The 26,243-nt window shown below is 40.5% G+C and overlaps 1 protein-coding gene across 1 annotated transcript; it reads left to right on the top strand.

Annotated features, from left to right (window-relative positions):
* Positions 1-9,437: 9,437 nt before the first annotated feature.
* LOC140231554 (target of rapamycin complex subunit LST8-like) lies at positions 9,438-24,408 on the top strand. Its single transcript, XM_072311692.1, has 8 exons — positions 9,438-9,646; positions 19,294-19,345; positions 20,002-20,164; positions 20,737-20,812; positions 21,284-21,358; positions 21,816-22,021; positions 22,824-22,966; positions 23,649-24,408. Exons 1-8 carry the CDS (start codon positions 9,533-9,535, stop codon positions 23,765-23,767), a joined length of 948 nt encoding a protein of 315 aa, XP_072167793.1. The 5' UTR covers positions 9,438-9,532; the 3' UTR covers positions 23,768-24,408.
* Positions 24,409-26,243: the final 1,835 nt, after the last annotated feature.

The raw sequence follows: 26,243 nt of genomic DNA, 5'->3' as shown, positions 1-26,243 counted from the left end.
CACATAATAACAACATTTTGATTGGATGACGGCATCACCTCGTAAAAAGGGATTAAAAGTAACATTGTCAAATTTGACCAGTTTACGTGTTATCTCTATAGGAGTGCAGTTTTTCTGGAAATGAAAACTGACATGACTATCTTTATCGAGCACTAGCTCACCTATGCTTCGGTGAATTTCTCCCATATTTTAGTATGTTGTAGCTGAGACTTTGGGCTATCGTTAGTGTGCCCTTCGTTTTTTCATACGGAGTCGGCATCACGTCCAAAAACTTGGTTGAAACAAGGAAAAGTAGAAATTACGCGGTGCGTAACATATGTCCCCGCCGGAAGTAGCATTTTGTAACAAAATGTGCAATATAGGTAAAAAATCAAGGTCAAAGGTCAAAGAAGTCAAAGGTCAAAATTCTGTGTAGAAGTTTTGAAGCCCTCACCTAGTGCTATCACATAAAGCAAACGGAATCGAAATCGGGTTAGAAATGGCGAAGGAGTAGCATTTTGTAGCCAATGTACAAAATAGGTCAAAAATCAAGGTCAAAGGTCAAAGAAGACAAAGGTCAAAATTCTGTGTAGAAGTTTTGAAGCCCTCACCTAGTGCTATCACATAAAGCAAACGGAATCGAAATCGGGTTAGAAATGGCGAAGGAGTAGCATTCTGTAGCAAAATGCACAATATAGGTCAAAAATCAAGGTCAAAGGTCAAAGAAGTCAAAGGTCAAAATTCTGTGTAGAAGTTTTGAAGCCCTCAACTAGTGCCATCATATAAAGCAAACGGAATCGAAATCGGGTTAAAAATGGCGAAGGAGTAGCATTTCGTAGCAACATGTACAATATAGGTCAAAAATCAAGGTCAAAGGTCAAAGAAGTCAAAGGTCAAAATTCTGTGTAGAAGTTTTGAAGCCCTCACCTAGTGCCATCACATAAAGCAAACGGAATCGAAATCGGGTTAGAAATGGCGAAGGAGTAGCATTTTGTAGCAAAATGTACAATATAGGTCAAAAAATCAAGGTCAAAGGTCAAAGAAGTCAAAGGTCAAAATTCTGTGTAGAAGTTTTGAAGCCCTCACCTAGTGCCATCACATAAAGCAAACGGAATCGAAATCGGGTTAGAAATGGCGAAGGAGTAGCATTTTGTAGCAAAATGTACAATATAGGTCAAAGGTCAAGGTCAAAGGTCACGACTGAAATTCTGTGTACAAGTTTCAAAGCTCCCATGTAGTGCTATCATATAAAGCAAACAGAATCAAAATTGGCTCATAAATGACAGAGAAGTAGCAAATTGAAGATTTTGATCACACACGGACGCACACACGGACACACGGACGGACACACGGACGGACACACGGACGGACGGACACACGGACACACACACGTACGGAGCCCGTTTCATAGTCCCCTGCTCGAACTCGTTCGGCGGGGACAATTAAAGCTTATCTTCGATGTATTGAAATATTTCTTCCTTTCTGCAACTTTCTTTGCAATAACTCAAGAAAAAATACCCTATCACCACCATATTTTGCACATGTTTAGTTCATGTCACGTACATTATTTCACAAAATAACAACTACTTGATCAGACACCATCTTGGGTATGTAAGTTAGGGTCAAAGGTCATAAATGTTTTATCCTGTATCTTTGTGAAAACATGTCCTATCTTTCCCATATTTTGCACACGTAAAGACCATGTAACAAGGATCATTTCACAAAATAACCATTTTTGGCTCAGAGGCCATCTTGTCTGTGCAAAGTGGGGTCAAAGGTCATATGTACTTCTTCCTGTATCTTCGTTATGACGTGTTATCTCTATGGGAGGGAATTTTTCTAGATGTGAAAATTGACCTGATTGTCTTTATCGACGACTAGCTCACTTACCCTTCGGTGAATTTCTTCAAGATTTTAGTATGTTGTAGCCAATTTAATACTCTTTAAGTTTTGTTCATCAAAGTTTTAATTCTAATGATGTCTTCACCTCGTGAAAATGGATATAATGTAACCTTGTCAAATTTAACCAGTTTACGTGTTATCTCTATGGGAGGGAATTTTTCTGGAAATGAAAATTAACATGACGGTCTTTATCGAGCACTAGCTCACTTACTCTTCGATGAATTTCTCCCAGATTTTAATATGTTGTAGCTGAGACTTTGGGCTATCGTCGTTTTTCGCTCCATCTCTTCATACGACGCCGAGATCACGTCAAAAAACTTGGTTGAAATCAAACTTATCTTCGATGTATTGAGATATTTCTTTCTTTCTGCAACTTTCTTTGCAATAACTCAAGAAAAACAGCCCCTATCTCCCCCATATTTTGCACATATTTAGTTCATGTCACGTACATTATTTCATAAAATAACAACTACTTGATCAGACACCATCTTGGGTATGTAAATTAGGGTCAAAGGTCATAAATGTTTCAACCTGTATCTTGGTGAATACAATCCACCATGACCTATCTTTCCCATATTTTGCACACGCAAAGACCATGTTACAAGAATCATTTCACAAAATAACCACTTTTTGCTCAGATGCCATCTTGGCTGTGCAAAGTTGGGTCAATGGTCAAATATACTTCATTCTGTATCTTCGTTATAGTGTATACCGAATTTGGTACCAAAGATGGCAGACCTGACTCTCTTTTCGTAATGAGAATCCAAATATCACACGGCCAATGTCTCTAAATACAGATGAAACCTATATGGTCATGCCTATTGCGATCAGGACTCGAATCATTGATTAAAAAAAAATCGGATCACCTAATTTGTCAGTCTTGACAAATTCCGAGTCTAGTGCTTAACTTCCCGTTGTCACAAAAAAGTTCTTTCTCCTCAAATGTTGTGTAGAAGTTAGCTCAGAAAGTCCTCATCCTATCAATGTCAAAATTATACTATATATGTATCATGTGCCAAAGACGACAGATCTAATAAAATCATAGTGATCAGTCAACCGTGACGTTACTATGACGTCATTATATGAAAACACATTCTCATTCATATCTCATTAATGGAATGGAAATTTTCGATGAAATTCACGTCACATATATTTCAAGTCAAGCGCATTCTACTCATATTCTCAAAATTCATATTAACGCTGAAGACGCGCACGTACGCGCGCGTTGAAATATTTGTATGCTCAAATCGAGCTCAAAATTTTTTTGCATACGTTTCAGACCAATTGGGGCATTTTTTGAAAAATTGAAAAAATTGGACGGACGCGTACGCGCGCGCACATATACGCATGCACAGCTCATATGCAATAGAAATTTCCCGTTTTTTCACTTGGATCGGATGTCTGAAATGTCAAGGAATATTTCTACCAAATTTCAAGTCAATCCGACTCAATATGACGTCATAAGGGTCCGTCAAAGTTGAAATTCCGCGCGCGCGTCAATGGCGATATACAGTGCAACTATGCCAAAAAACCGCCAATTTTCAATCCGATTTTACTCGTCAGGATGGACGGTGACCCCCCATTTTCTTTACATATTCTGAAAGCTGATGAGTTGTACATGTCATTTCATGGGTTGGCGATGCTGAAAAAATGATTAGTAGATATCAAATTTCTTGATAAAATAAAGAGAGTTAATTTTCAAAATGACGTCATCAAATTTCAAGGTCACTCGAGCGTATTTCACTAATCCTTTGCCAATTTTGACTCAAATTTCAGTATGTTGTAGCTTATTAAATGCTCTTTCCAAATTACATTTACAAAATTTTGATTAGATGACGGCATCACATCGTAAAAATGAATTCAGTGTAACGTTGTCAAATCTGACCAGTTTACGTGTTATCTCTATGGGAGTGCAGTTTTTCTGGAAATGGAAATTGACATGACTATCTTTATCGAGCACTAGCTCACTTACCCTTTGGTGAATTTCTCCCAGATTTTAATATGTTGTAGCTGAGACTTTGCGCTATCGTGAATGTGCCCTTTGTTTCTTCATACGGTTTCGGGATCACGTCAAAAAACTTGGTTGAAATTAAAGCTTATCTTCGATGTATTGAGATATTTCTTTCTTTCTGCAACTTTCTTTGCAATAACTCAAGAAAAACAGCCCCAATCACCCCCATATTTTGCACATGTTTAGATCATGTCACATACATTATTTCATAAAATAACAACTACTTGATTAGACGCCATCTTGGGTATATAAATTAGGGTCAAAGCTCATAAATGTTTCATCCTGTATCTTGGTGAATACATGTCCTATCTTTCCCATATTTTGCACACGTAAAGACCATATTACAGGGATCATTTCACAAAATAACCACGTTTTGCTCAGATGCCATCTTGTCTGTGCAAAGTGGGGTCAAAGATCAAATATACTTCATTCTGTATCTTAGTGTATACGGAATTGTGTACCATAGATGGCAGGTCTGACTCCCTTTTCTAAATGAGAATCTAAACATCACACGGTCAATGTCCTTATTAATACAGATGAAACCTGTTTGGTCATACCTATTGGGATCGGGACTAAAATCATTGATTTCCGAAGAGATCGGATCACCTAATTTGTCAGTCTTTTTTTTGTTTTTTAGTCAGTCCATGATTTCATACAGGCATGTCCATGTTGTATTTAGGCACAACTGAATCATTTTCGTAGTGCGAGCTAGCCCATATATACTCTCATGTTCTGATAATTACAACACGAAACAAGATACAAGTGTGATATGATATTATTTATCAAAAAGTTCAAGTGACGAAGTATAAGAGCCTATATATTTATCTCAATGTTGCACAAGCCGAATAACATTGTCTATTACAACTAGATATTAGCCGTTGACAAACAGTGATCTTTTCATTCTTTTGTCGTTCCTGGTATTCATTCAAGTACAGTAGATGTGTCACACTGCCACTTCATAACATTTCCTTGAAAACACGGTGGAATGTATTTTGTTTTCTTCTCACGTAATGTAGCATAATCTATAATGTTATGCTGTAGTAATATTTTTTTTTTTGTTTTTTGGTCAGTCCATGATTTCATACAGGCATGTCCATGTTGTATTCAGGCACAACTGAATCATTTTCGTAGTGCGAGCTAGCCCATATATACTCTCATGTTCTGATAATTACAACACGATACAAGATACAAGTGTGATATGATATTATTTATCAAAAAGTTCAAGTGACGAAGTATAAGAGCCTATATATTTATCTCAATGTTGCACAAGCCGAATAACATTGTCTATTACAACTAGATATTAGCCGTTGACAAACAGTGATCTTTTCATTCTTTTGTCCTTCCTGGTATTCATTCAAGTACAGTAGATGTGCCACACTGCTACTTCATAACATTTCCTTGAAAACACGGTGGAATGTATTTTGTTTTCTTCTCACGTAACGTAACATAATCTACAATGTTATGCTGCGGTAATGTTTTGTTGTTTGTTTTTGTTTTTGGTCAGTCCATGATTATTTACTTATGGATATTTCTTGGCATTTGATATTCATCAATTACTAGTTATTTTCACTTTTTTCCCCTGAAAATATGTTAAAAAGATTTGAGAGGCATTGAAAAGTGCGTTCCAGAAAAAAGAAACTCATAAATCAACTTCGGGGTTGTTTTTTTTTTCAGAAAACTGTAATGATTTATCAGAAAAGGTTTATAAGTACAAAATTAAGTTTATCCTCTTTCTTTTGACACCTAGTTACAAGATGTGTAATGTATTGACCCTGGACAAGCACGGACCATTTGAAATAGTGATGTCAGAAATGATTTGCGCAGAAAAGCGGTTTAATGGCTTATCGGTGTCTGCCACGTCAGAACAAAATAACGTTTTGAATTTGAAAAGACATTCATTAGCATTTCTTTGGTCTCCTTTGTCACGTTTCTTCTGCTTAGACTTCTTAGTCTGACAAGCAAGGGTTTACCAGTCTGAACTTGGTTATATCAACTCAACATAATTTTTGACATGCATGAATTAAAGTAGTTGTTCTCATTCATGATTGGTTGGGATATTATTTGTTTGGTATCAAGTGCAAGAAGAGAAAATGTTCTTAATGATAAAGCATGGAGTCTGTTTTAATTTTGTGTGGCAATGAAGACATCTAAGACATCTCACCAGGCTGATAAAACAGATTTTCTTTTTATTGTGACGCACTGTATAATGAAGGAACATTTTCCTTTAGCTACACGTAAGCATGATATGACAAAATACATGTGTACAATATGGGGTTACTGAAATGACGTTACTTGAATAAGCTTGATATTGAGAATAGTACTTACAACGTACACTTGCTTGTTGAATCGTTGGATTAAACATTACCTTACATGCCTTACATGATTACATCTGTACAATCACTTGAAGAATAATGTGTACTGGCTGATTAAGATGATATTACTTTCTGAGAAATTAAAAAACGTGAGAGAAACGAAAAATTGCAATGATTCTGAGCTTTCGCTGTCGTCGTTAGTGTGTATGTTTCTGAAAGGAATTTGCATGACAAAAATGACTTCTGTTATTTTGAACCAATGATAGCGTAACACGCAAATATCGGACGTGAAAAGCTGTATAAGGTGCTCACTCGCCTTGCCCGCAGGGCACTCTGTATAATGAAAAGTTTTCATAAGTTACGATCATAGTCCTTCGCAGTGATTTTTTACTATGTTTAACTCCCTAGAAATTTGGGTTTTTTAAATGCTCTGTAAACGCATTCTTACTGTTTTTACAAAAAGTCCCTACCGTGGGAGGGGCCGGGTATCCCCCATCCCACACCCTCCCCCTCTCGGTCACTTCGGTCCCTCGCCGAGGATCTCACACTGTCACAGAAATGTGCCCCCGTCGAGATTTTGCCCCCCCCAAAACTAAAAGTGTTCCGGCGCGCTTGCCCATGCGCAATGGCTTTCTCGCAAATTAACTCAAAAGTACACATGGGACGGTGCGCAATATGCTGATACATTCGAACATGAATACAAATCAAGAGAAATTAGGGGGATTTGGGATACAGGTAAATAACAGGAGGAAACGGGAGGAAAAGGGAAATTGAAGAAAATCCTCATTAGTAATACACGTAATTATTGTTAATCATCTACATCTCTACATCTGTATTTGCCATTCACTGGATTTACATGCTTTTCAATAAGAGAATGGGCGGTCGATTGAAATGATGAGCTTGCGCCAGTGCACAGTAAAAAAAAATGTCACTTGCTTTTGTCGCCAAGAATTCCGCGCATACGGTGCAAGTTAACAATGACTGAGCCCGGGATATGAATCAGCAGTATTTTTAGTGAAATAAAATTAAGGTGAAACTGAGGGATATTTTCTAAATTACAAGGTATTTAATCAAAAAGTGGTTGATGAGTAGTAGGTCCAACTATATCACAAGACGAAACATTATGTTGAATGACTTAGATTTTATAGGTCATTGTTATAATCTTTGCCAGTAAAATGGCTGCTTGTATTCCATCATGAGCTACCCATGTGCTAAGAAAGTGGATTGGCAAAAAATTATTTAATGAATATGCTACCATCAGTAAAGTAGATCTCGTACAGACGAATTATAGATTGGGTAGCGAGAATCCTGCGATCTCATTGGTCGAGAGCTGTTTGTGGATGTTGGCCACACGCTGCCTCACAGTGGTAAACATGTTATCGCGCACTTGTAGCAAGAGTACGCGCACTTGTAACAAAGGTTCATGCACCAAGCAAGTGTTCGCACACTCAGTACGAGATGCCTATTGGCTAAAAAATCATGCATCTGCATCCAGTACTTTTGCCATGCATCCAGTAATTAGATGCATGGTTTTGAAGTACTGGATGCATGATTTGGGGGCTTTTGTCTATAGTAAACCAAAAGGAAATGCATCCAGTAGATTTGCCATCGGGTAACATTATCGAAAAACAGATTTTTGGCAAGTACCACAGGTAAATTGTCCCCATTCTATACATATGACGCACATGTCTTTTCATGCGTCAGTCGGAATAGTGTGCATGCGGTAACTGTGGAATTTAGCTTAAACCCACTTGGCTTCGCCTCGTGGGTTAAGCATTCCATAGTTACCTTAGGCTGCATTCACATAGAAGTATTCGGTATTCGGTATTCGCTATTCGCTATTCGTTATTTGGGCACCGAATACACCATCACCCGCACCGTCAAATCACCATCCCATGCAGTGAGGATTTCTTCCTCTTACATCCCAGCAAATCTTATTAACAATTTCTAAACTGCATCAGAATGTCAGTCAACATGCTTATTTTTGCTAAAGGGGAAATCCAGACCAAAAGTGTCATCATTTTATAAACGAGAGACGGTATACGCTGCAAGAAAATCGAACAAGCTCGATTCCCACTTTGCTATACTTTTCGCAGCTATTCGTACTTTCGAATAGTGCCCTCCTATGTGAACCGGCGTGAGGAAATCCTATCGTTCGATTCAAGCTATTCGCGTGCCCTCGAAAAACGAGCCCGAATACCCGAATAGTATACTTCTATGTGAACGCAGCCTTATGGCTATGCATTTTCCGACTGACGCACTCAGACCAGTGCATATTATATGTTGTATGTTGTCTGTCATCACAGTCGTATCACAGTCACATGTACTCTTTCCTGTACAAAGAACAAAAAACAAAAACAAAGCCATGTCGTTTGTGAGCAAGGGTCTAACAAGTTAGATGCATAATGCCACTCAAATTCAAAATTTAGTCAATTTAGTGCAAGCCTTCATCTTCTTCCGACGGGTTTCGTTTCTGCAGTCCTCAAAAAAGAGTTCGGTAATTTAGATTCTAACAGTTAAAATTTAGTTTTATACGTGAGCCATGATCTAGGCTACTCCTTTTTGAGTCATTAACCTCATTTACAAACGTGTCCACATGTAAAATATCTGCTGTTGCTGATTTACAACTGTAAAAAATATGCAAAAAAAAAAAAAAAAGCCTAACATTTATTAGGCCTACTACTGGCCCTGCCATACAGTATACTTATAATTCAATACCTCAAGGCTCAATATCACACGATCTCAACAGTACCAGATGATGATCAGGTGCAGTAGTAGTACCAAGGAAAGCAACCTGCCTGGCCTTGAGCTCTTGCTAAACATTCAGGTTCAGTCTTGCACCTCAGACTTGTCCTCTAATCCTCCCAAGTGTGAAATATCACCACCCCTTGGCCCCGCAGCCCTGTGGATTTCACACGAATCTCGCTCAACCTGTTTACAAACACCAGACTGGTATAAGGTTCAATTTTCTGTGCACACACTTCTGAATGACAAAATATCACCAAGAAAGGATACCATTCTTAACCTGCTCGGTAAATTCGGGTCGAGCGATCGATTGAGCTACAGTGCGAGTTTTGTACAGTCCTCTCTGCTTGCTCCGATCCCGAAGATCCCTTCCAATGCTGGAGCTAGCTGTGTTAGTATATTAGTAAACTGTGCAGTGAGTAGTGGCAAAAGAGTTTAGAAGCTAACGTTAAAATGCAGACACGCTTGTAGACGTCTCTACCGACACGCTACCTTTTACAGGCCTTTCCCACTGATTGCGTCGGCCGGAAAGAATCTGTGTTGTATAATTTCGACAGCCGAAAAGTGATTAGATATACTCAGCATGGGAAACCCGAGTGATCAAATCATTTTGGCCACAGCTGGTTACGATCAAACCATCCGATTCTGGCAAGCACACACGGGGATTTGCCATCGCACTGTGCAGCATCAGGATTCAGTAAGTTGTCCAGTGACGGTGACTGAGTGAGCTTTACCAACACACAAAGATTGCCTATTGGCTGTGAATGAAAGATGATGGTATTTTCCTGACATTGACGTTGAAAAGAGGATTCTAAACTTTGATTTTCATTTTTCTAGACTCTAAACTAGTATCTAGTAGACTCAAATTCAATGGTAAAATTAAATCTATGATCTAACAAGTTACTTTTGACTGTAAACTACTGGAAAATGAGCGAGAAAATACATGTAACGTTAGGGCAAATATGCAGAAAAAAGAAGGATGATCAGTGATGATCATTCAAATTTAAACCGGTAGAGAAACTTAAGCATTGATCTGAACTGAATTTGTAAAATCTGTTGTGCGGCGCGCTGCAACCAAAACACTGCTGAGTGCTGTGATGGTTCGTATAAATTTGGTCGCGACGCCTCGCACAACATGGTAAATTAGATAAATATATGCTTAACTCACTTCTAGAAAGTGAGGTAAGGGAACTTACCTTGCTTTGGTAATTCTGTGTTACAGCGCAGGGTCACCGGAGAGACAGGTAGTCGCGGATGCCAGGTCGTTCTAGTCCCTGGCTGGCATACGCTGGTATACGCTGTGTCGCTGGTCGCTGTGTCGCTGGTATACGCTGTGTCGCTAGTCGCTGGTCGCTGTGTCTGGTTTCTTGTTCCTTTTCCTTGTCTTGTTCCTTGTCTCTCCCTCTCTAATTACCGCATCCCCTTTTTATACCCTATTAGGAGGACGGGTTGCCCATGCTGGGCTAGAGAGGGGAGATACCTGTATGCCCATTGAGTTGCCCGTAAAACCCTATCCCTTGGGGTGTATGTATGTGTGTGTGTGTGTCACGGGTCATTGCCCGTGCAGCATAATTGCCGGTTTGGAGCCAGGCATATTATGCTGCACGGGCGAACATATAAACATATGCTTATATGTTGCCTTATGCAACACTCCCCCCGGCCCTATAGATTGGCAACTATACTTAAATTATCCAAACAAACATTTCAACCCAGTTGCCAATCTCAAAATAAACAATTTCTTTTATCAGTCCTGGAGATCTAAACGGGTTCACTAATGAAATTATCCATGGACTGTTTTTGTTTTTTCACAAACCCCCCAAAAAATAACCACATTATTTTACACAAAAACTTAAATTATTAACCCATTGAGGACGAGTCCCGAGTATATTCGGGCAGGTGTCTATGAGAAATGCGTGTTGTAGCAAAATCAAACCGTCCTCAATGGGTTAAAATATCGTGGTTTCCCTCAAAAATCATAAAAAATGTCTTTAGCCCTGAAATAATTATTACTTTGCCCTCGGAGTATCAATTGTGGCCTGGTACTTACGAAAGAGGTCTACTTCCGAGTAATATCCACTGGCCAACAATTAATCCTATCATCTTCATATCCCTGCCCACCGTATTATAAACGTCTTCTTTAATAATGGGTGGTCCGGGATGAAGAGATTAATAAATCAGATTCGACAAAATAATACTTCAGCGGCTGTATCAACAACTGCCTTTAATGGCTTACCTCTTACATCTGGATTTCAAGGTTTCAACTTACAATAACACCATCAGGGTAATTGCCCCCAATGGACGCTTCTCTAGCATCCCCATGGGAGCTCGTACTCACAGAGTCTGTGGAAGGCGGAGGCCATGGGGGGAGCAGCCATGGATGCGTGACAATGGCAGGCTGCTCACCTGTACCTACCTGGGACTGTGGGCTAGGAGAGTCAGCGCCACCAACACTCCTTGACTCTGCGTTTTCCTTTGACAAGGAGGCAAGGAGAGATGGAGTGAAAGTGGACCGAGAATCTAAAACAGCCTCACTGGCCCCTGCTCCCGGTTTTGATACTGTCTCAGCATTGCCCTCCACGTTATTGCAAGATGTCCCCACCGTCAGGGTTTGAGGGCTCTTATCCCCGACTGGAGGGGAGACAACAATTGTGCCCGGAGCTATGTGGATCGGGGTCGGGCTAGCTCCTCCGATCCCTGCCCATTTCCCTGGTCATCGCCACATACGAAGGAGACGGTTTTTCCCTGTCCACCTTCGGGGCAGTCCCGCTTAAAGTGGCCTGACTTGCCACACTTAAAGCAGTGGTTATCCTGGCCTGGTGACCGGAAACCGGCTCTGGCTGGGGATAACCTACCTGGGGATGACCTAGGCATTGGAGCATCTCGTCTGAATTGAAGGGTTGCAACCAGTCCCTGTACTGTTGAGTTAAGGGTACGTACTTGCGCCTCCAGCGAGTCTAATCTGTCATTAATGGAACACTGAAAGGAATCAAACCTTTTTTCAAGTTTAGTTATTCGAGTTTCCGGTTTGTCATCTGAATGGTTGGAAGGGATTGTAGATGAAATAGGCAGGTCTACCTTTCTCACATCCCTTTCCAGGAAACTATCTGCGACGACCAACTGCTTTATTTCCTTCCGCGGTTTTCCGTAGATGGCTTGCCTGGCATGTTGAAACATGCGTGTCACACGTAAGGCATCATCAAGGTTTAGTGGTTGATGATTTAGTGTGTGTTGCCCGGCTTCGCGATCGATAGATCCCTGGCAGAAACGCAACACCAGCTGTTTCTGCACAAAGTCATCTGGCAGATTGGGGAAAGCCTGAGAAGCTAGAATTTGAAGCCGCTCTGCCCATTCAATGCAAGACTCATCTGGGCCTTGTCTCGCATAGTTGAACTGGCCTTGAGCAACTTCAGGTAGCTCCTGAGGGGCAAACCGTTTCTCCAACTTGAGAATGATATTGAAATAATCTATGGCTGGCTCCCGCTGGATCAGGGAGGCATAGTATTCGCTTGCCTTCCCATCCAACGACCAGCACAATTGATTCTGCCGTTGTTGGGGACTCCAGTTACTCTCATTGGCAAATGAGGTGAACTTGGCAAAAAATGCCTGCCAGCTCCCTGTACCATTGAAAGTAATCGTTCTCGGTAAATGTGTCCTGGGAGCGGGCTGAGGAGGTATTACTGGAGTATCGGAAGGAGAGAAACGAGAGCTAGGCTTGGGCCTACTTGATCTAGTACCCGGCTCGGATAGGTTAGAACTAGCGGCCGGTGATGTCTGACCTGGCCGAGGCGCGTTGAACCTAGGAGCCGGCCTAGGAGCCGGCTTAGGAGCTACAGGCTGTGGCGGGGTCAGCCGTCGCACGGGTGGTGGGGAGGCCGGCAGAGGCTGCTCACCTCTCCTCCGTTCCCCATAACTCGGCTGAAGTACATCCTCGCGTAAACAATAGGAAGGAGATCGATAATACTCACGATCGCTGTCCCGATAGCCAATGAAGCGAACAGGATATCGATCACAAGTGTCAGTATATCGATCATCGCATTCATATTGATCATGTGCAAATTGATATCGATTGTGGTCATCCGGATATCGATCATGATGATATTGCCATCGATCCCGCTGAAATCGATCGTCATCATATCGGTATCGATCATAACCACAATCGATGCGATCGTATCGATATCGATCGCCACCCTGATGGAATCGATCATTATCATATCGGCCCCAATCGTTACCCCGATACCTTTCATCATCACGATATCGATTACGGTTGTCATAATGTTTAGGTGGACCCGTTGGCCTATATGGAGACGGATTGCGTTGGGGCTCACGAAATGTCTCGTAACGAGGTTCATAACTTTCCTCGTACCGAGAATCATACGTGGCCTCGTGATGTTTGTCATAATACGGGCGCCTGTCCCCTAACTGACCCAACGTCGGGTCCCCTTCAATTGTCTTTACTCGGGGTTGTATAGCGGTATAGCTTGTGCCACCCTGAGGTTCGTCATGAGCATGATCAGAACCCTGATCACGCTCACGGAGATCCTCTCCCGGCGGCCGCTGTGCGCACTGAGGCTCGCCAGTGTGACTAACACTAACAGGAGCAGTAACGCGCCCGTCATTCGGCTCCGGTTGGGCTTGCTCTAATTCCCCCTCCCCTTGCTGGGTCTCAGTAACACTCTGTGCATTTGTAGCGGGTTGGTCGGTAAGGTTAGCAGTCACTGTTGCCCGCGGCATCGCTATGGGCCTAGTTACTTGCCACCTACCGACGTCAGGAGGTAGGGATTGTCTCCCTTCTCCGTAAGGCACAGTAGAGTTTTCTGATCCCCTTGGCGGAAGGGATGCAGCCCTCGGATACCCTGGTGCCGGGAAACGATCATACGGGTACGGAGCAATCGGCGGAGAGCCAGATCTGCCCAGCGCACGAGGCCTAGGGGATGGGACTGGAGCTGGTGTAAAATCCAACATTTGAATTATATCCACTAAATTTCGAATATGCGGAATCGAACATATAGAATCGGGAGTTATATTTCCCGTTGCCTCGCGTAAGGCGAGGATCCGTGCTGCGGTTCATTGCCAATGCCTGGTACTTGTAACAGGTCATTTTTGTTGCACCAATTAATACGGATTCTCTCCATCGTCAATAACACACGCAGAGATAACTTTTACTATATACAAAATACTAATTCTATCAAATTAATAATTCCCGGATCGCTTTCGTGCAAACGCAACCCTGTACTTCCCGGGTCACTAATGCTAAAGCTATCCAGGCTCATGTAACGTAACGTATACACAAAATATTATCCTTGGTAATAATAATCCTTGGTAATAATAATTCCGGTTCGCTTTCGTTCAAACGCAACCCTATACTTCCCGGGTCACTAATGCTAAAGCTATCCAGGCTCATATAACTTAACGTATACACAAAATATCACCGATAGTGAAATATATAATTCTGGTACGATACGAATAACGTAGCGTACGGCTACCCAATATAAATACCACAATCTCTTCTATAAAATCAGTAATCACAGATTCTCATACAAACGCAACGACAACGCTATGCTTCCCGGCTCGCTAATGCTAATAAAGCTATCCAGGCTTATATAGCGTAGCTCATACTCAATAAAACCGATACTGAATCATGTAAGTATGCTATGAAGCGCATAAACGTAGCGTAGGCTACAAAATACAAATATGTCACAATCTCTTTCCTCTATACGATACGCTTCTCTGCTTACCGGTATATAACTCGGCGTAAATTAAGAAATACGTACCGCCGGTCACGCACAATCGGTAGCGTTATGTATCAGTATATGAGTATGGCATAAAATACGAGTTCACGAAACAATATACAAATTTCACTCATTCACCTTTCTAACTTACCCGGAGGCGTTCGAGTCATAAACAAGACAGAAAGAAACTCCGGACACAAACACTTCACGAAATACAAACTCATATACTCTTTTGGAAAATAACGCAGCAACAAAGTTTCTTAAGGAATTCGAGCGATTTTTCACTCGTCTCCCCCAATAACTTCTGCTTATTAATTTCCAAATCACAACAAATAAGCAATTTATTGCTTCTTCTCTGGCTTAAGCCAAAATTGAAGCAATTTATCGCTCTTTTCTCTCCTTTAAGCAGAGATTGAAATAATTATTTCGCCTTTTCCCTTGCTAAATATACAAAGGGTTAAAGCAATCCTTCGCTCTTTTCCCTTGCGTATATTTGCAAAAGTCTAAAGACTCCCGGCAATATAAGAAAACATGTATTTACGAATCCAATCCAAATAGTATAAGCATCCAAATTGTGTCATTGCGTCAATACTTGCCCAACATACAAGACATACACTGATGCACACAACTCGACATGAATATACTTTTCACATCAGTATTCACTGTTCAACATCAATATTCACTATTAACATCAAACTTCACTGCAAAGTAAATATAGCGTAAATATAATCACAAAATACATCATCACTAAAATAGCAATCTTATATCACATTTTATATAATCAATAAATGCAGCAAATATAAATGCGCGGCCAGTAAATGCATCAGACAGCGCGGCGTAACCGATGCAAATTTATTCAAACACGCCGGCTGAAAATTCTCCGCGAGCGAGGAAAGAACATGCAACAGGGACAAAAGAAGAGAACGTCCAATGTGCACCAGCCGGAGTAGCTTCCCGGAGACCACTCAATAATGCAACAATTTCCGCGGCAAAAGACGAAAAGAGCTATATAGAATTTGAAGCGCGCAAATTACTGCATACTCCGCTAAGGTTGCAGTGGTTCACTAATAATAAGAAACACCTGCGATGAACACTTCACGAGAAGCGAGAAAAAAATATCTAAAACACGTTGCACAAACTTATCCGCAAATTGAACGGCAATTGCTCAACACTCGCTTGCACAGAAAATGTTCAAACGAAGGTTGCCATACCTGCGAAAGAAAAAATAAGGTGCATAAACGCAGGTCCGTTCAACGAATGAATTCGGACCGCGGTAAAAACCATGAACTTCCGACTGCGTCACACATAATCTAAGATGGAACTACGGGCAGTCCAACATGGACAGTAATTCCCAATATACGGAAATCATTCGAGTTGCAATACCAAAATACAACTAACGAGCACGATAACGAACAATTTCCAAAAAGACAATTTACAGAAGTACTGGCGTCATCGAATATGTACGAGAAGACCTTGGCCGGAGTCCTCGAATCGTACAAAAACTTAATATAACGGATACGTTTCGTAATGCAATAACCTATGCAAACATAATTCAACTTGACGAAACGTCCACTAAATTGTAGACCAAAATCAAACTCATGTACTGTAAGGACACAAGTTTCCACAACGCTAACAATTTTATTACAAATACAAAAAATATTACGACTACCGCAAATACTAGGCCAAACTAAAGCTAAGCTGTAACATCCGGGTTATCCCAAGGACGTTACACATGCTTACTTAAAGTGATATGAAAAAAACCTAGAAAATAAAAATTGGGCAAGCGACTAAAAAATAGCTCGCCCGTATACAAATATTACTACTTTCCAAAATTACAGTTTGGCCACTACAAAAGTTAATTGAAACTGTGAAATCGGCACTGCCTTAATATGCCGTTTCACGAAAAAACGGCGCGAAATTTAATAATAGGATTCGCGCCACGGCATTGTTGGCATCCTTTGGAATGCCACACCCGACGAAATAGCGTCTGCTACGGTAAACTCCGCTCACCTCTAAAGGTGAAACAATACAAAATATACGTTAAAACAAAGCAAATAAACACATATTAACGAAAATTAAGTAACGTAGATCATTTACTTACTTATACTTGTGCCGTTTCCGAGCAGAATATTTGTTCAAAAACGGAGACCCTGCTCGCAGTGCCATTTGTTGTGCGCAGCGCTGCAACCAAAACGCTGCTGTGATGGTTCATATAAATTCGGTCGCGACGCCTCGCACAACATGGTAAATTAGATAAATATATGCTTAACTCACTTCTGGAAAGTGAGGTAAGGGAACTTACCTTGCTTTGGTAATCCTGCGTTACAGCGCAGGGTCACCGAAGAGACAGGTAGTCGCGGATGCCAGGTCGTTCTAGTCCCTGGCTGGCATACGCTGGTATACGCTGTGTCGCTGGTCGCTGTGTCGCTGGTAGACGCTGTGTCGCTAGTCGCTGTGTCGCTGGTCGCTGTGTCTGGTTTCTTGTTCCTTTTCCTTGTCTTGTTCCTTGTCTCTCCCTCTCTAATTACCGCATCCCCTTTTTATACCCTATTAGGAGGACGGGTTGCCCACGCTGGGCTAGAGAGGGGAGATACCCGTATGCCCATTGAGTTGCCCGTAAAACCCTATCCCTTGGGGGTGGATGTATGTGTGTGTGTGTGTCACGGGTCATTGCCCGTGCAGCATAATTGCCGGTTTGGAGCCAGGCATATTATGCTGCACGGGCGAACATATAAACATATGCTTATATGTTGCCTTATGCAACAGAATAAAGAGAAAATACATGTAACGTTAGGGCAAATTTGCAGAAAAAAGAAGGATGATCAGTGATGATCATTCAAATTTAAACCGGTAGAGAAACTTAAGCATTGATCTGAACTGAATTTGTAAAATCTAATGTCTGTTAAAAATGTTATTAAAAACCTGCACCAAGTTTCAAACTTTGGTGCCAAAATTCGACCTCGTGCAAAATCATAGGTTTGTAGCTGGCGGTCGAATTTTGGACAGCATTATGGTGGAATTACGGGTGGCTTGCTTTTCATCACACATGTTGCAAAAGGGAGGTCTGTGTTCATCTTTCTTAATCTTTAGGGCTAAATTTATATGCAGCCTATTCATGAGTATAAAAGATGATGATGAATTTGTGTGGATAGGTAAAAAACCTGCACCAACAAGGTTTGACCTCCCGTGCCAAAATTTGACCAAGCTCAAAGTCCAAAGAATCTACCCAGTAAGCAATCTACGTACACTGTAGGCCTATAGGTTTCTACAGTGTACATGTAGCTGGGGGGGGGGGGGGGGGTTGAATCTTGGACGGCATTTAATGGTCAAATTATATGGGCAGCTTGCTTTACTGGTTATATGTAAGTGGGTCTCTTCACCACACTGGGTTAGCAACCTGTTCTGTAACTATACACAGCCCAGTCGCTGTACTTAGCGCGACAGGGCTGTACCGATGTGACCCCCAGACATGAAGAGAGTTTAGCGATCGCATGCGATCGCATTTGAATTTTGATACTTTAGATCATTTTTTTGTCACCTCAAACTCATCTAATGCCAATCTTCAATAATGAGACTTTAATTCATATCTATGCTATCAATATTGAAATTCACATTTAACAACTTACCTAATATGATGATTATATGCAGCATTTGTGAACGGTACATCGTCTTTCACGCTAGGCCATTTTGAATATCGGGAGGTTACATGATCTGAATGCCCTTTCAAAAGGTCGCGCTGTCGACCGTGCTGCTACACTCAAGCAGCACACGCACGCAAAAGATATCTCTCCACAGCAGACGACGTTGGGCAGTACATTTGAAGAGTTTGTTTGCAAAAACCGATAAGTCCATATTTGCCAAATGGAGATATTTGCGATTAAAGGTCAAGAAAAATAAAGAGAATAATAAGAAAAATTTTGCTTCTTTTGACCATAACTTCAAAAATATACCTTTATATGTAGTGACCAATGTATCATTTAAAAGGTATTATTTTGTACATTATGACAGAAATTGTACTTCAAAATCTTCAAAAATGGACTTATCGGTTTTTGCAAACAAACCCTTCATTTGTACTCCATACGATATAGGTTCTGTAATACGTTTCCAAGCGCACACACCGTGCTCGCTTTGGAGCACTTCCGGTCATGCATGCACATAATTTGCAGAGGTCACGGCGCCATTTTGAATTCTGCAACGATGAACCCTGACGGTCAGGGATTCCGCCAGAAAGTGCCGTTTTTTTTTTTTGTTCCATGGACTTATCGCGAGGGCTCTCTATGGACTTACGAACCTTCTGTAATACAAGCATGCTTATAACGTGAGTAACATGTACATTTTTTAGAAGAAATGTATAAATTTTCATAAGTTTTGTAGTTGTGTTGTGGTTCCCCACTTTGAAGGTGCATGCCTGGTCTGTCAGACGCTGTATTCGCAGAGCGTACTAACAGTGTCTGGTCAGGCTACCTGTTCTGTACAATGAATGAGTGAAGTGGGATCTTTCACATGTGTCAAGTCTTGATGTTAGAATTGACACAAATTGTACACCTGTATGTCAGCTATTGATCTGTACACTGTAGCTCCTAACTATTTTATTATTTCTTGTTCCTTTTTGCAGCAAGTAAATTATCTGGAAATAACACCAGACAGAAGTCTTTTGGCTGCAGCAGGTAAGCAGAAACATGGGTTGATGCTTGTGGACTGTATATAGAGAAATGATTCTGAACAGCAGTATGCTAAATGTTTGTCATTGGAAATTAATGGGAAAAAAAGAAAAGAAAAGATAGCTGGCATTTTAATTACAGATGTTCAGCCTTATCTAACAAAGAGGGGTAGAGCCTAGCTAATAAGGACATACAACTTTGTAAGTTTGTTTCTTTTTTTAAATATTTTTGAAATACCAGTAAGTTTTGCAACATGATTGGGTTCATTTTACATTGTATAGTTTCCTTGAAAGTGTTGTGTTGCATTGTACAATTGTACATGTTATTTCACCAAAAGGCAAACCAATTATTTATCCCAACCATCAGTAGATCTGTACATTTCCTATGCAATTAGATGAGAATTAGAGAAGGCAGCATATGTAATGGGATGGATGGACAGTTTGGGTGTTGGATGAGTACGTGAAATCTGCCTAATTAATGCTGTCATTGATTTATGAAAGTGTTGTCTGCACAAATTAATGTGCATTCTAACATACATTTATGTGCATGATTGTACGCTCAAACATGCCTAATACCAATAGCTAGATAGCTCACAATAAGCTGTTGTGATTTTGTAGGCTGCTACATTAATTTTTTTGTTCTGTATCATTCCAATGTCATAGGCTACCAGCACATCCGCATGTATGACATCAACTCCAGCGAAACGACCCCCATCATAAACTACGAGGGCATCCCAAAGAATGTGACAGCGGTTGGCTTTCAGGAGGAAGGAAAGTGGATGTTTACTGGTGGAGAGGACTGCACTGCCAGGATATGGGACCTTAGGTAATTAACCTGTTGAGGACGGGCTGAATTTTGCTATAACACGCATTTCCCATAGACACCTGTCCGAGTATACTCAGGACTCGTCCTCAATGGGTTAAAAGTGGCAGCTTGTCGTTGTAGTGGTTCATGCTTACAGCTTCTCCCATCAGTCTATTTACACCAAATTATGTGGTGAAAATTTCTTCATATCCAGATTGACATAATGAACCCCAGGAAAATTGTGTCCCTCTTGAATCTCCACCTTCAAGAAACTACTTGCACTACCCAGAATATCAATCTTCCACAATGTCACACCCTGTGGGCAACAGTTCTCGTCATCTATTTTCCTTGTGTCTCAGGTATAAATCAATTGCAAATAAAGTATTTGTAGTTCACATCTCCTGTGAGTCATATGTTTGGCAAGTTATAACAAAATATACTTCTCATATGTTTAATCAAAATGTTAAAACCACTATGATAAAGTCAGAGTGCATGTGCTTGGTTGTCGATACATATCTCCCTGTACTTGATTTTTTCCCCCCCTATATTCATTTCTTATCAGTTTCCCTTTGTTTGCACTGGTTATATTCCAGGGCACATAATCTTCACTGTCAGAAGATCTTTCAGGTCAATGCTCCTGTCAACTGTGCTTGTCTACATCCCAACCAGGTATGTCTGTCTACTTGTGATTAACAAGTTAGCAAACACCTTGCCACTTCTGCTGAGCAAATTTGTGCAGATGATGAGAAACTGATTTTTTAAGCACAATTGCCATACTACTGTACAACACTTGTGCATTTAATTCCATTCAGTAGCAATATAACTATTTGTCATACTTCTTTCCTGTTGTCTTACTAACTTTCAAAGACTGAATATATTAAGTTCACCTGTAAGAATGTGTAATTTGTATCACATTTCTGCTGGTGGAAAAATTAATTTCATGTGGATTACCTCTATATGTCTCTGCAATTTGGCCATTCTCTTCAATGTCTAATTTAGTAGCTACCTGATTTCACTTAAGGCGGACCTATGTATCCATTTCAAACTTCCATTCTTTTAATTTCTTTTTTTTTTTGTATGTGTGTTCTTTTTGTTTGTGATTCACATGATTTATTTGATTTTGATATGTTGATTTGACAGGGTGAGCTCATCGTTGGTGACCAGAGTGGAACAGTACATATATGGGACCTGAGGAGTTGTCACAACGAACAGCTGGTGAGTCCCATCACCTGACCCCAGTCTACCTTAGCACCAAGTACTAGCCCATTCACAGGGTGACTGTTAAGCACTAAACGGCACTTTGCATGAATATTACAGTAAACAAAATCAGGGACAAAAGTTTTCAAGCCGAATTTGGCAGTTAAAACTTTTATTAGAGAGAGAGATCAGTGTAAGTAGTAAGTCATTTTTGTTTGCATCGTTTTATTAGGTAATTTTTAGGTGAAAATTAAGAAATTATCAAGCATGGAACAGAGGTCTGGCATAATGCTGCAGCTACCTAATCAAATATTTTCAGAGGAAATTTTTGTCTGCTGTGATCAAAACCTGTAGGTTGAACTCTACCTAATCAACATTATGGCGTGTATATCACACAGCTTGGATAAAGAGTCTTCACTTAATCTGTAACATGTAATGAACTGTTTTGTTGCTGCCTTTGTGTTTGTTTATTCAGGTACCAGAGCAGAATGCCTCAATTCAGTCGATAGCCATTGATCCCGAAGCAACGCACATGGCGGCTGTCAATAACAAAGGCAATTGTTATGTGTGGAGGATCACGAAGGGACAGGGTGATGGTGCCCTCTCTCAGCTACACCCAAAGACAAAAATTGCTGCTCACAAGAAGTACACCCTCAAGTGCAAATTCAGCCCGGATTGCACGTGAGTCCCACTAGATTGTTCTCTACTCTATTTTTCCACAGGTTTTGCTGTCATTTGAAAAGAAATATTTGGTTGGGGGAGGGGTGAAGAGTTGGTGCGGGGACAAAGTAGAGGTTAATGGTACAAATTTTAGCTTGAATTGCAGGGGACTTCAGTTTTTTCTTTGGTCACCACACGGTGTGAATCGGAGTGGTTTTGGGTATTCAAGATGATGTGATAGTATATCATGTCAGATTGCAAATCAAAGGTTACCTGGCAAAACTGATAGAATGTATCAAATAAATCATTATCAGCCTCAAGCACAGAGGAAGAGGAAAATAAAAACAAACAAACAACAAACTGTCAATCATCAAATCTGAGAGCAATCAGCACCATAAAGGAGAAGAATAGATAGATAGATAGATAGATAGATAGATAGATAGATAGATAGATAGATAGATAGATAGATAGATAGATAGATAGATAGATAGGTAGATAGATAGATAGGTAGATAGATAGATAGGTAGATAGATAGATAGACAGACGTTGGTTTATTTCATCATGAGGAAAGTACATAGCAGCCCAGAGGCTGAATTGCGTGTCAGTGATGTAAATGTTCAAATGAAACAAAACAATACAATAATTATAGGGAAAGAGAGAGATCAGAGAAGGTGAATATGGGAGACAATTAAATCTTTGTACAAACAAATATGACACCAATGTGATGCTAGTCTTTCTTCTTTTCTTCTTCTTCTTCGTCCTCCTCCTCATCATCATCATTGACATCATGTTTATATGTACATGTATGTATTGACACTCACAGTCTCCTGGCAACCACATCCGGGGACAAGACTGTGCGCATATGGAGGACGGCGGACTTCTCCCTCATGACGACGTTAAGCGTAGAGATGCAGCAGTGGGTGTGGGACTGTGCTTTCTCCTCGGACTCCCAGTACATTGTCACAGGTATGCTGGTGTTATAAGACTTCAAATGGAGTTCCTCTGCATAGGGTGACCACACCAAGCTGATGGCTGTCTAGTGTACATACTGCTTGTGCAGAGTTCACATATTGTGCAAAGAATTGCTTGAATTGCTTCTAAGAACTTTGATCACTGGTTTTTGATTCTCGTTTTCTGTGGTTGAGCATGTAGCATTTTCATTAAGGTAAAGTGAATAAATGGTAAATGGTATTTTTACTGCTCTGCTAGTGTGACTAGTCATGAGTGGTTCATCATAAACGGTGATTTTTGATAGTTAAACATAAAAATATGGAGATGCTGATGTTGATATTTTAATTGAAGGTGATGATGGTAATGATGATGATTATGAGGAAGAACATTTGACATATGCAATAGATGCAGTACTGTAGAGTGCAAGTAAGGTGTAATGACACAAAGCAATTTGTACATTTCATATATGGTCCAAATACGCACCTGTTCATATAAGGTCTAGTTTTGAATTGTGATTCTACCAATAATTTTTGAGATCCACACTTTGAATTAAACATTCATGGTTCATACTTGTTGACAGTTGGCACATGATGTTTTGCTAATTTCAGCCATTTTAGAAAACTCTGCAAACCAAACACATACACACAAACACCCTGCCAAGCAATCACATCTGTCTGTTTCTGTTGTATTTGTTCAGCCTCATCTGACAGGACTGCAAGACTGTGGAGTGTTGCTGAGGGAGAGGTCAAAAGGGAATTCACAGGACACCAGAAGGCCATCACGTCACTGGCTTTCTGTGATAACATTTCCACATAGACTTGGATGTGAGTGGAAGAAACACAGTAGCATATGGCTGGGACTACACGAGGTTACTCATTTCATCCCTCAAGACTCTTGCCTGGAAATGAATGAGAAGGGAATGTTCAGACTGGTTGCAAGATGACATCTGCGTACCCGTAAACTACCATGATGATGTAATGTCATTGTGAGAATATTCTGTACCTATAGCAATTCATCACAAGATGTAGATTGTCACCAGAAGTGGAGAACATTGTTTGAAACTCAGTTGTGTGGATGGGATGATGTTGGACAGCATGTGCCACTTGCTATTATCTAGTTATTGATGGTGATGATAATGATAATTCCACTTTTTCAAACTGCAGGCAGCTACTCAGATATGTAGAAATAACAGAATGAAGACATCTGTAACAAAAAACTAGTCTTAGAGGCACGCAATATTAGCATAATTATATGCCAGTACACAGCATCCATTACATAATAATATGAAGTAGCCAGTGAACTTATTCAGGCAACAGGTTTATGATGTGGAAGAAATACATATTTTGTCATCGGTTTAAACCCAGAAGCCAAAATCTAAGGAACAAATGCACAGGTTCCTACCCATTTTGGAGATAACAGTTATGGTCCATTATTTAAGCCAAGTTGTGATGCTACAACTATTTATGGTACAGTCTGTAGTGTGACTGACAAATTTGCTAGGATTCCTTGGGGTTAGTACTCCCTGCTAGACTTACACTTCTTCATAACAAAGCCACCATTGACTCCTTCATTTAGCCAAGCAACGCTGCTAGCTCACTAGTGCTGTTTTGCCAGTTGTGTTCAGTGTAAAGTTAGCACCAGCTAAAGCAAGCAGTATTTGTGATTATAAGAATACACTCCATGATATTCATGTTGACTTCAATTACAGTATTCATCGCATAATCGGGACAGGTTGGGAGTAGCAAACACAGCCCCTTTAAGCGGGTGCCCGATTTCGCGATGAGCACTCACCATACACTAACGGCATACGACATGTACATGTAGTGCGCACACACACACACACACACACACACACACATGCATACTGACGTACTGTACATGTACATGAATACACAACCACACTACCCCTCGGCGCGACCCTCTAGCTCTCCCTGCATTCTCGCAATGATGTAGAGTAATCGCAACCGGGTTCTTCTGTCACCTCTCTCCGAACACAAAATATGTTGATTAAAAGCTAGCACTTTCTTAAACATTCGTAGAATTCTTGGACACGTAGGGCGTTCCGTATAAATACATATCCACAACCATGGGAAATGATTACCCAGAACTGATGTGGGAACGTCAATGAAATGTCCTTCAATCATTCAATCATCACGGCTTGATTGTTTACTTGCCGCGATCACTGCACTGTACATGTGTTGTCAATATGTAGCGATCTAGCTCGCCATATATACACATGTACAGAAAAGCGAAGGCGGGCAGCGAGCTGAAATGTAGGTGCACTGGATGGACGGAGGTCAAAACACACCAGTCCGAAGCTTGCTTTGTAAGTTCGATGTAAACGACAACTGATAGGGAATCTTTGAAATATTGTTGTGGTATTTTGGTAGATTTTTTGTGTAAAATATCAACAAAATCAAATCAAAATCAAAAATTGTCCCGTTTATCAGAGGTCCCCGCCTGATTATCCAGTGAAAATATCGTGCATTGGAAATGTTTCTGGGAAGCGTATGTCATTTAAGCGAGGTTCCCGATTATCAGATGCCCGATTATGCGATGAATACTGTAATAGGATAAAATCAAATGAATAGAAAAGTGAAGTTTCTTCAAAGTCGGGAGAAACAAACGTAAAGTATTACCAGATTCCCATAATGTAAAAATAAGATCCCTAAAAACACTGGAGAATGATTGTTAAATGGCAAAGTTAGGTACAGTGGACTCCCGTTATAACGAAGTCCTCGGGACCGACAGTATTCTTTCGTTATATTGAAATTTAGTTATAACTGAACAAATCAACAATAAAAGACAAAAAACAGAGTGGATAATGTTGTGGTCTGAATTTTTACTTCATTGTAACCGGAATTTTGTTATAACCGTGTTCATTATAACGGGAGTGCACTGTACATGACCAGTCTCTGTGTTACAACAGTTAAGTCAGGCACACACCTACACCTTAGAAAATTCCACCCCCCCCCCCCCAAAAAAAAAAAAAAAAAGAAAAAGAAGAAGATATGGTTGATTAGTAAGAATTTGATATACTACTTTTCAAAATCAAGATTTGTATGTTTGCTGCCTCTCGTCCCAAAGTCCACAGGCTTAGAATCTCTTTATTTGTTTACTTTCACAAGTGTTTTCTGCTGACATACAGTCTGTACATTTGAAAAAGAGAAACATGAAATTCCAACTGCCAGTATTGGCCAAGTCCAAGTTTTTATGTCTACTTTCTGTCCTCTGCAGGTGCCGGTGGGTTCTAGTGCTATCACACATACACCCATAATTTCTCTTCCTGTGA

This window comes from Diadema setosum, chromosome 8 (assembly GCF_964275005.1).
Source record: "Diadema setosum chromosome 8, eeDiaSeto1, whole genome shotgun sequence".
NCBI lineage: Eukaryota > Metazoa > Echinodermata > Echinoidea > Diadematoida > Diadematidae > Diadema > Diadema setosum.
Note: the sequence above shows the minus strand (reverse complement) of the source record. Positions and strands in the feature narration are given on the sequence as shown.